General features: G+C 42.5%; 1 protein-coding gene across 2 annotated transcripts in view; it reads right to left on the bottom strand.

The window, feature by feature from the left end:
- Positions 1–12,486, bottom strand: part of clstn3 (calsyntenin 3) — a 52,483-nt gene that overhangs the window by 31,210 nt on the left and 8,787 nt on the right. For both annotated transcript variants that reach the window (XM_017706099.2, XM_017706098.2), the window contains exons 4-5: positions 8,841–9,051; positions 5,620–5,828 (exon numbers count right to left, since the gene is read on the bottom strand). In XM_017706099.2, the coding sequence (XP_017561588.1) occupies positions 5,620–5,828; positions 8,841–9,051 (420 nt within the window). The remainder of the gene's footprint in view (positions 1–5,619; positions 5,829–8,840; positions 9,052–12,486) is intronic.

Raw genomic sequence — 12,486 nt, forward strand, 5'->3', positions numbered from 1 at the left:
TTCACCGGACTCCACACAGCACGACGCCCTCGCGCAGCGCCGCGACCCGCTTTCCCTACATTTTTACGCTAATGCAGCGGAACCAATCAACCAATGCAACGCTTTCCATGGGACGTGAGGGAATCTCTTCTGATTGGTTAAGGCCGCCTCACGTCTCTGCTCATTTGCATAACGTTGAGCAGAGCTGAACTTCTTCACGTGGCTCAGATCGCTCGCTAAGTGGAGCGGCGCTGGCTCTCATACCAAGCGAAGGGCTTCCGGCTGCCTTGACACTTGCGCGGCTGGCAGTGTGAACGCAGGGTCGGCAGCAACGTTTCACCTCCCGTCGCCCAAACCGCTGATTGCTCATCTCCTGTAGGTGTTTCTGAACCCGAACTGACGTCGGTTTCACTGACGCTAAGCACAGATGCGTGCATGCTAAAAATAAAAATCCTGGTGAGGAATCGCTTGAGTGCTTATTTTTATTTAGTCCCTGTGTCTGTTCAGTCAGTATGTGAGGAAAACAGTACGTGGCCCTCTCTAGTAGGAACAATTATCTGAGAGCCGAACGAGGAGCACACCGTTTCACAGTGGCGGAGACGATGTACGTACCACGCTGCTAACTCAGAGCTGGTTTATGAGGAGTCTGGCCTCTTCCTATTTCTCCCGTTATATCAGAAACAGGACTGCAAAACAGCAGAGGGCGCCCACGAGCGAGTCCGCGATGAACGGGTGTAAATGGAGCTAAACCATTTTCTAATCACTTCCCCGGAACTTTCATTTTACTTTAGGGTTACTCAGAAGGATGTATTTCACCATAAAAAACAAAAACAAAGAAAACTCACCGGTATGTTTCCTTTTTTTCTACAGCAAACGGATTTTGGGCAGCAGGACACTAACATTAGTGCCACTGAGTGCTGATTGGTTGGTGAGCGGAGCAGCTCATTGGCTGTTTGGCCTCACAGACGTCATGGATGTACGTGAGGCGCAGTTTTAAACTCCTATAATTCGAGTTAAAAAAAAGCTATTAAAAATATAACAGCGGTGCTCAAGCGTGTTAGGCTGTTTGGTGTTCAGGTAATGATCTGCATTCTTTCACATTAAAAACATTTATAAACTATGATTTTGCTCAAATGCTCCATCTTAAACGCTTCGTTTTGGACTGGCTCAGGAGCGCCCTCTAGTGTTTGAGAAACCTGGAAGACATTACAGAGGTAATTCTCCTCTATACTAGTTCTCTGGCTCAATGCTCAATTCCTATTGGTAATCACCTTGTCGCTTCGCTCCTTATTTGCATAAAGTTAAATTCCGCTGGACTCTGCGTGTTGCAGACTCCGCCCACTTTGCATCGCCTCCTGTTGTGGGAAATCGCGAACTCTCACGGAAAGTAAATGACCTCTGGCTGCCTTCTCACTGCCACTGTGAACGCAGGGTGAGACTGAACTTTGTAGCTGTGGAAAAACATCCCTGCAGATTTCTTTGAAAACCTGAAAATGAGCCTCCTGAAAATAATGAAAGTTGTAATCCAGGCAAAGACTGAACACAAATAATAAAATTGTTGATATTATATTTAGTTGTTTTCTGTTAAATATCTGGGTTTTTGCTTTTCCTGACAGTGAAAAATGAATGACTTTAAATTCTAATAAAGGAATAAAGGGGGTTCTCTGATTTTTGGGGAGAGAGAGAGAGAGAGAGAGAGAGGGATGGAGAGAGAGAGAGCGAGAGGGATGGAGAGAGAGAGAGAGCGAGAGAGGGATGGAGAGAGAGAGAGAGGAATGGATGGAGAGAAAGAGAGAGAGAGAGGGATGGAGAGAGAGAGAGAGAGAGAGGGATGGAGAGAGAGAGAGAGAGAGAGGGATGGAGAGAGAGAGAGAGAGAGGGATGGAGAGAGAGAGAGAGAGAGAGGGATGGAGAGAGAGAGAGAGAGAGAGAGAGGGATGGAGAGAGAGAGAGAGGGGGATGGAGAGAGAGAGAGAGGGGGATGGAGAGAGAGAGAGGAGAAAGACACAATGGAAGTGTATTCACTGTGGTGCCTGGTTCAGTCTGACCCAAATTACCATCCAAACCCTTCACTCCCAGGCAGAGAAATCTGCAAGGTCATCACTGTAAAGATCATCTCTCTCTCTCTCTCTCTCTCTCTCTCTCTCTCTCTCTTTCTTTCTTTTCATCCTCCTCCATCTCTTAATTTTCTTCCTCTTCTCTGATTCACCTTTTTCCTCCTCGTTCTCCACTTCTCCCTCCCTTTTTCTCAATGTCTCTCTCTTCTGCCACCCTCCATCTCTCTCTCTCTCTCTCTCTCTCTCTCTAAGCTATTTAGAAGATAAGACAAAATAAGGCTAATAGAGGCTGGCTTTGCTGATCCTGATAGGACGCTAAAAGGCTGCATTTATGAGGACATTCTGGTGTCCATTGAAAAAATGCATCATCATTTGATTTTAATGAGGACACCACACAGACGGAGGGCAGAGACCAGTATGATAATGTATACAGGAGTACTGTAAAGATAGGAGGATGTAAACATGTCAGCCAGAAGGAGATGATCAGGAGCAGAGCTGCTATTAGTCACATCAATGCTCAGCAAGAAGAAGGAGAAACCAACCACTGCTCACATGCAGAGCTGGACAATACAGCTCTAAAGATCTAGAACACCTCACATCCAGAGCTGTATAAAACTATCTCTGAAGATCTAGAACAGCTAACATCCAGAGCGGAATAATCCAACACTAAAGATCTAGAACAGCTCACATCCATCACTAAAAATCTAAAAGAACAGCTCTCAGATCTAAAGATGTACAATCCAACTCTAAAGAACTACAGTAGTTCACACCCTGAGGTGTGCGATCCAGCTCGAAAGATCTATAAGAACAGTTCAACTCCAAAGAACAGCTCATATTGAGAGCTGAACAATCCAACTTCAAAGATCTAGAACACATAACATCCAGAGCTGTGTAATCCAATTCGAGACATCTAGAACAACTAAAATCCAGAGCTGTACAATCCAACTCTACAGATCTCGAACAGTTCACATCCAGAGCTGAATAATACAACACTAACATCCAGAGATATACAGTCCAACTATAAAGAGCTGTAAGAACAGCTCAAGTCTAGAGCTGTACAATCTAACTTTTAAGATCTGAAACAGCAAACATCTAGAGCTTTACAATTCACATCCAGAGCTGTATAATCCAACTCTAAAGACCGAGAACAGCATACAACCACACAAATGATATACAAACGAATTCTAAAGATCTAGAACAGTTGACATCCAGAGCTGTACAATCACACTCTAAAGATATAGAAATGCTCAGATCCAGAGCTGTACAATCACACTCTAAAGATATAGAAATGCTCAGATCCAGAGCTGTACAATCACACTCTAAAGATATAGAAATGCTCAGATCCAGAGCTGTAAAATTGGCCTGTAATGATCTATAACAGCAGTTCATATCCAGAGCTGTACAATCACACTCTAAAGATCTAGAAATGCTCAGATCCAGAGCTGTAAAATCAGCCTGTAATGATCTATAACAGCAGTTCATATCCAGAGCTGTACAATCACACTCTAAAGATCCAGAAATGCTCAGATCCAGAGCTGTACAATCACACTCTAAAGATCCAGAAATGCTCAGATCCAGAGCTGTACAATCACACTCTAAAGATCTAGAAATGCTCAGATCCAGAGCTGTACAATCACACTCTAAAGATCTAGAAATGCTCAGATCCAGACCTGTACAATCACACTCTAAAGATCTAGAAATGCTCACGTCCAGAGCTGTACAATCACACTATAAAGATTTAGAAATGCTCAGATCCAGAGCTGTAAAATCAGCCTGTTATGATCTATAACAGCAGTTCAGATCCAGAGCTGTACAATCACACTCTAAAGATCCAGAAATGCTCAGATCCAGAGCTGTACAATCACACTCTAAAGATCTAGAACACATAACATCCAGAGCTGTGTAATCCAATTCGAGACATCTAGAACAACTAAAATCCAGAGCTGTACAATCCAACTCTATAGATCTCGAACAGTTCACATCCAGAGCTGAATAATACAACACTAACATCCAGAGATATACAGTCCAACTATAAAGAGCTGTAAGAACAGCTCAAGTCTAGAGCTGTACAATCTAACTTTTAAGATCGGAAACAGCAAACATCTAGAGCTTTACAATTCACATCCAGAGCTGTATAATCCAACTCTAAAGACCGAGAACAGCATACAACCAGACAAACGATATACAAACGAATTCTAAAGATCTAGAACAGTTGACATCCAGAGCTGTACAATCACACTCTAAAGATATAGAAATGCTCAGATCCAGAGCTGTAAAATCGGCCTGTAATGATCTATAACAGCAGTTCATATCCAGAGCTGTACAATCACACTCTAAAGATATAGAAATGCTCAGATCCAGAGCTGTACAATCACACTCTAAAGATATAGAAATGCTCAGATCCAGAGCTGTACAATCACACTCTAAAGATATAGAAATGCTCAGATCCAGAGCTGTACAATCACACTCTAAAGATATAGAAATGCTCAGATCCAGAGCTGTACAATCACACTCTAAAGATATAGAAATGCTCAGATCCAGAGCTGTACAATCACACTCTAAAGATCTTTCGACAGTTTGTTAAACTCTCACTATATATATCCTTCCTGCTCATCTCTTCTTCTCCTCCCACGGCCGCTCTTCCGTGCTTGGCTTCCTGTACCTCGACTCTCGTCATGTTACAAAATGTCGGCTATTGATCTTCAGTGTTCGTCAATGAGACTGAGCGAGAAAGAGAGCTTCTCATCCGCTATCGAACCCACGCCAGATGAATCGATCGCAGATCAGGTACCGCCCTCAAAAAACCTTCACCACGACTGAACATGTAGACCTTGAATTTCTCCCCGGAATATAAAGAGACAGAAAGGTTGAAAATCATTTACACAGTTTTGCCCTCTTAGTGGACCAGCCGAGAGCTTAGCATCGTTCAGACTGCCTGCTTAAATCACCACACGTAGACAAACATACGCAGGCGAGGTCAAATATCATCTTCCAGGACACATGACTGCGTTGAAAACCTCACAGGTAAGTCCATTCAGGATCAATCAACAGCTCGGCACAACTTGAGGCAAGTATGAGGTGATGGCTTGCAGTTAGCACCACGCTAATTGGTGGAACGTGCGCTTCCTTTACTTGTAAGCCACACTGGCCTCATAGCTCCAGCGCAAACAGCGATGAACTTAAAATGACCTTAAAATGACCAGTTTAAATTAGTTCACCTGACTGAAAATCAGCTAGCTTGCTAATGCTAGCCAACATAAACATTATCTGTCACGCAGTTAGCTAGCTAGCACACCTAGCGCAAATGACGTGAGGTCAAAGTGCTCGTAATGAAAAATGAGCTCAAAATAGACGAGAGAAGCAACTCAATATATCACAGGAATAAATAACAGCTTGCTAGTTATCTAATAATAGAATTCAGCATTAGCTGACGATGCCGGATACTAGATATGCTAAACTGAGCCGTGAAAGTGGCTGCACCCTCCCGTAACGTTATCATGAGGCTGACAAGTGTTTTAGTTGACCCAGTACTACTTTCCGCCCATTTTGAAAGCTGGAGGATCATGGGAGTTGTAGTTCTCACCGTCATTGTCGATGGCGAAGGGGACATTGGGGGTGATGATGTCGTAGAAGCAGATCTGGCTGTACTGGGGTGAACAGTCAGCGTCCAGAGCTTCAACACGAACAATCCGGTCGAACAGACGACCCTCGGGGATGGACGCCTCATACCGGCGCTCCACAAACACCGGAGAAAACTCATTCACGTCGTTCACTCGCACGTGAACCGTCGCTCTGGGAAGAGCAAGAGAGAGACAGAAGGAGAGAGAGAGAGAACAAGGAGAGAGAGAAAAGAAAGGAATTCAGAGAGAATAAGAAGGGAATAAAGAAGAGAGGAGGAGACAATTCAGTGACAGAAAGCAAAAAAAGAGAGAGAAAAAGGAGAGCGAGTGAGAACAAGGAGAGACAGGAGAGAGAGAGAGAGAGACAGAGGGAGAGAGAGAGAGAGAGACAGAGGGAGAGAGAGAAAAAGAGAGGAGAGAACAAGGAAAGACAATGAGAGAGAGTGACAGAGAGAAAACAAGGGGAGAGAGAGAGAGAGAGACAGAAAGAGAGCGAGTGAGCGAGAACAAGGAGAGAGAGAGAGACAGAGAGAGAGAGAGAGAGAGAGAGAGAGAGACAGAGGGAGAGAGAGAGCGAGAGAGAGACAGAGGGAGAGAGAGAAAAAGAGAGGAGGAAAGAACAAGGAAAGACAATGAGAGAGAGTGACAGAGAGAAAACAAGGGGAGAGAGAGAGAGAGAGACAGAAAGAGAGCGAGCGAGCGAGAACAAGGAGAGAGAGAGAGACAGAAAGAGAGCGAGCGAGTGAGAACAAGGAGAGAGAGAGAGAGAGAGAGAGAGACGTTCATGCTAATGAAGCTCTGCTGAACTTGTTGAACTCTGGAACACAGCGTGGGTATAAATAGTGAACAGAGTGGCGCTGGAAATGAGTGTGTTTATCACACGACTTCAGACGTGCGCGTTTGTTGTCCGTGTTTAAAGCGGCGGTTCCACACTGACGCAGGAATCTGTGCAGAGTCTGGAGCTCTAATACAGCCTGTCAGCTTAATCTGCTTCAGCTACAGGATCCAGCACGAGCTTTTTACTGACTCCAGCCACAGCGCAGTCAGATCTGATGCTACGTTCTGACTGACTAGGAAACGGTTTAAGTTGAGGGCGCGGACACTTCAAGCAGCGTACGGGCGATGTGACCGATGACATCATGCAAAATGATTTGCATCGCTGTGCTCTCTCATTTCAGACCGATGTTCATCCAAAGCGTTAGATAAAAGCATCATTAATACATCAGGTGACTGTTTTTCAGACATTAGGCTGCTTTGAGGCCCTAACTTTGCACAGACCGCAAAGCAGCCGACAGCTGTCGGCTCACTGTAATGAACATGTGGCGTTCATTTAAAGCAGCTACAGCAGAATATATAAAAACACAAACTCTGCTCTAAAACAACCCCTCATGGCTCCATACGACACTCAAATTATAAAAATAATAATTATTATTATATTATTTTATATAATTATCAATACTGGTGCCAATACTGCCTCTGAAATGCAGTATTGGTATCGGAGACCAATTCCACGAAGCAATTTCTGACATGGCAGAAGGTAACTACACGTCAGCGAAGTGGGACGATAAAAATGCTCGTGGTGGAATCTGTAACGGCGGTTTTTGGTGTTAATAACACGCCAACAGAGCCGCTGACCTGAACGGCTGAGCTGCTTCTTTCTGTAATCACCCGTCTGCTGCTGTGTGGTCGGTTACAGTCTGGGTTAACGCTACTGAGAGAGCGGAAGGATCCGCCAGACTCTTGGCCTAATGAGCATTTAGACTTAATTTAGCCTTTAGCACAGCAGCCTGGCCCGTGCGTCCACTAACCCTGCCTGCGGTGCGCCTCTGTCGGTCAGTTGTATCTCCAAGCCAGAGAAAACAGTGAAAGTCGCTGATATTTACTGAACCGATGCTCACAGATGCAGCGCGAGCGGAAAAGATGAACGTATGAAACAAACGACGAAACCTGGAAGGGAAACAACGTTCAGCTCCGTTTTTGAGCTGGAGAAGCCGCTGATGTGTAAACACCACAGGTTTATCTGAACAGTGTTCAGTTCTGTTTTTAACTGTTCTGCACAATAAAAATATTTTACATTCAGTTGTTAAAATGGTTCTTATTAATAATTATATAATAGGAAATACTATATATATATATATATATATATATATATATATATATATATATATATATATATATAAACAAACACATATACAGCACTGTGTGAAAGTTTTAGGCATCTAAGCAAATTTTAAACAGTTGAGCTCAGCAGTGAGTTTATCACAATATACATTAGAATAAAGTCGTATTCATAATTCAAATAAACAGAAAAACAATAAAAAGTAACAAGAATTTCTCGGCTCCATATTTTTCCTGGACGCCTTCACAGCCGCCACAGAGACTCGTTAATATCATCAATGACATCATGAGCTCAATTTACTGAGCACTGATTGGTCAAACCAGGAGCTGCTTTATAACTACATATAATACTGGACTTCCTCGAGGAGAGGCTTGGAGATGGGTAAACAAACAAACATCCAGAAAATCACTATATATATAAATTATTAATATATTCTACACATTTTGTTTAGTCAAATATTAACACTTTTCTCAGCAAATAAACACAAACTACACAAACGAAAAGATTTTGAAAATGTGTCTTAAGACTTTCGCACAATGCTGTGTTTTCTTAAGCATCTAATGAATATAATCCAACAAGTAAATGCCTTCCAGCCAAACTGGGAGTGTCTTATTTGCGACGCAGAACACAGATTTTACCACAACGTAATATTTAAAAAACGCCATTGAATAAATATGAGGACTGAGTTCGGTTAGATAGAGTTAGTCCCGGTATCGGTGCTCTGTATCGGCCCATACTCCAGGATCAGGTATCGGTTTCGGGGGGGGGAAGTGGTATCGGTGCACCTCTGGAGCGAATATATTGTTTATACATCATATATATGATTTTGGTGGTTTGCTGATCTGTCCATGAGGGTCCTGTGAGCACTGGCTAACGCAGTCTGCGGATGTCTGCTTGCTTTAAAAAGCCCTTGGAATGCTGTGTTTGAGTGAGAGGGCTGAGCCTTCAGGCTGCGCTACTACCAGCTATGAAAATGCTTTAAAAATGTACTATTTTTTCAGTCTGACATTAAGTTTGGGATATTTCTGAGGTTTCCAGATGAGCTAACAGCCTTTGATATCTCACTTGTGTGATTTCTTGCTGTTGGTGCCGTCGGGTCCTTCTCCGCAGTCGTAGGCCTGGATGGTGAAGCTGTGCTCCCTCTGGCTCTCGCAGTCCAGTGGCTCTTTGGAGCGCACTAGGCCCTCCCCGGTGGAGCGGTCCAGCACCACCGCCTCGAACTGGGCAGCCCCGGAACCTCCCGGGCCGTTATGGACACGGAACCCGCAGATTTCGCCTATGGAGAAAAGAGACGAATAGAGTTTGAACCAGTAAAAACACACAAAAACACACCGGGCACCTTCAAGACGCCACCAAATGTGGCTGTTTGAAACAAAGCCATAGAACCACTTTTGGTTCCCCAAAGAACCTTTCTATTCTAAAAAAAATATTTGTAGAATATGGTTCCACAAGGAACCATTTGTTGTTCCGCAAAAAAATGATTTGTTGTGCAAATAAACATAAGCTACACTATTAAAAAAAGACATTTTGGGGGTTCTTTAGTAAAGAACATGGTTCTATTTAGCTCCATGAACCTTTTGCATGATTAAAGGGCCCTTTGCATCGTGAAAGGGTTCTTCAGACTGATGGAGAATGTGCTGTAGATGGTTCTATATAGAGAACATTTTTGAAAAGGGTTCTACATAGCACCCAAAATGGTTCTGCTGTTGTTACAAGCTTGACATTGTAACAAACAAAAATCCTTTTTGGTGCTATATAGAACCCTTTCCAAAAAGGTTCCAGGACCATTGGAACCGTCTACAGCACATTCTCCATCAGTTTGAAGAAAAGGGTTCTCTGCAATGTGAAAAGGTTTGTCAGATTGATGGAGAAGGTGCTGTAGATGGTTGTATATAGAACCTTTTTGAAAAGGATTCTATATAGCACCCAAAAGGGTTCCACCATTGTTACAACACATTGAAACATCGCTTTTGGGGCTACATAGAAAAACATTCTATCTAGAAGCATCCACAGCACGTTCTCCAACCGTCTGAAGAACGCTTTGCATGACTAAAGGGTTCTTTGCGTTGTGAAAGGGTTCTTCAGACTGATAGACAATGAGGTGTAAATGGTTCTACATATGTATTTGAAAATTGTTCTATTTACCATCCAAAAGGGTTCCACTATTGTTACAAGCTGGACATCACAACAAAAGAAGCCTTTCTGGTGCAACATAGACCCCTTTCCAGAAGGGTTCCAGAACCATCTACAGCACATTCTCCATCACTCTGAAGAACCCTTTCATGACCCTTTAATCATGCAAGGGGTTCTTCGAGTGTCCATGGTTCTATATAGAACCATTTTCTTCAGTGAAGTGCCCCTGAATAACCACTTTTTATCAATATGACCTAAAGATTATATACCAGAACTGTCAATTAGAACAGGAATTTTAAAGAACCATGAAGGAACCTTCATTTTTTTCATATTCCACTGTAATTGAGAGCACCACACTTTCCAAACTCAACGCTACGGGCGCGAAACGTGTGTTTAAAAGCCCCACAGCGCACACGAGCGGATCAGCCTGCGGAGAGGGCAGGCCGGCCGGGTCTAATCCCTCCGTAATTTTGTACAATTTGTGTAAACACTGGTGCGTAATTACTACTGCTGCAGCAAACTAATCGCCCGCTACTCCAAACTGACCCACGCCTTCACCTCAGAGCTAATCTTGTTTATAAGCGCTCAAGCTGAGCGTGCGCGCAGGTAATAACGCTGTAACGACACGACGCAGCAGCACTTATTACAGTGATGAATGATAAATCCAACAAACTCCGCTTTATTATTCCTCGTTTCTGTTGATTTCTGGTCCAGCGTTATTTATGGATTACAGGTAAAAAAATACAGTCAGCTATTTTGCTGCTACAGAGGAAAGAAGAAAGAACAGAAGAGGCGGAGATAAACGCCTCTAGGTTCTCTAAACAAACACAAGGTGTTCTGTATAGTGTTCCAAACAGTGATTAGGGGTCTGTTTCTGTTCCCAGCTCCACCGTTCTCTAATTATTAGGACACTATTTTAAACACAGTGTCATTTTAATGAATACTGTGAACAGCCGTGTAAGTTATCTGCATACTATAATAGTGATTAGAGGGGCATTTATGATCCCTCTAATGGTGCTCTACAGTGCTTAGCAAAGAAATTAGGGGCCACCTCTCTGTAGTGCTCCAATGTATAGAATAGTGATTAAGGGGTATTTCTATATAGTGCACCAATGTAGGGAATAGTGATTAAGGGGTATTTCTATATAGTGCTGCAATGTATAGAATAGTGATTATGGGGTATTTCTATATAGTGCACCAATGTAGGGAACAGTGATTAAGGGGTATTTCTAGATAGTGCACCAATGTAGGGAATAGTGATTAAGGGGTATTTCTATATAGTGCACCAATGTAGGGAATAGTGATTAAGGGGTATTTCTATATAGTGCACCAATGTAGGGAACAGTGATTAAGGGGTATTTCTATATAGTGCACCAATGTAGGGAATAGTGATAAGGGGTATTTCTATATAGTGCACCAATGTAGGGAACAGTGATTAAGGGGTATTTCTAGATAGTGCACCAATGTAGGGAATAGTGATTAAGGGGTATTTCTATATAGTGCACCAATGTAGGGAATAGTGATTAAGGGGTATTTCTATATAGTGCACCAATGTAGGGAATAGTGATTAAGGGATATTTCTATATAGTGCACCAATGTAGGGAATAGTGATTAAGGGGTATTTCTATATAGTGCTCCAATGTATAGAATAGTGATTAAGGGGTATTTCTATATAGTGCACCAATGTAGGGAACAGTGATTAAGGGGTATTTCTATACAGTGCTCCAATGTATAGAATAGTGATTAAGGGGTATTTCTATATAGTGCACCAATGTAGGGAACAGTGATTAAGGGGTATTTCTATACAGTGCTGCAATGTAGGGAATAGTGATTAAGGGGTATTTCTATATAGTGCTGCAATGTAGGGAATAGTGATTAAGGGGTATTTCTATATAGTGCACCAATGTAGGGAATAGTGATAAGGGGTATTTCTATATAGTGCACCAATGTAGGGAATAGTGATTATGGGGTATTTCTATATTGTGCTGCAATGTAGAGAATAGTGATTAAGGGGTATTTCTATATAGTGCACCAATGTAGGGAATAGTGATAAGGGGTATTTCTATATAGTGCACCAATGTAGGGAATAGTGATTAAGGGGTATTTCTACATAGTGCACCAATGTAGGGAATAGTGATTAAGGGGTATTTCTATATAGTGCACCAATGTAGGGAACAGTGATTAAGGGGTATTTCTATATAGTGCACCAATGTAGGGAATAGTGATAAGGGGTATTTCTATATAGTGCACCAATGTAGGGAACAGTGATTAAGGGGTATTTCTAGATAGTGCACCAATGTAGGGAATAGTGATTAAGGGGTATTTCTATATAGTGCACCAATGTAGGGAATAGTGATTAAGGGGTATTTCTATATAGTGCACCAATGTAGGGAATAGTGATTAAGGGGTATTTCTATATAGTGCACCAATGTAGGGAATAGTGATTAAGGGATATTTCTATATAGTGCACCAATGTAGGGAATAGTGATTAAGGGGTATTTCTATATAGTGCTCCAATGTATAGAATAGTGATTAAGGGGTATTTCTATATAGTGCACCAATGTAGGGAACAGTGATT

The sequence above is a fragment of the Pygocentrus nattereri genome, chromosome 3 (genome assembly GCF_015220715.1).
Source record: "Pygocentrus nattereri isolate fPygNat1 chromosome 3, fPygNat1.pri, whole genome shotgun sequence".
Lineage (NCBI taxonomy): Eukaryota > Metazoa > Chordata > Actinopteri > Characiformes > Serrasalmidae > Pygocentrus > Pygocentrus nattereri.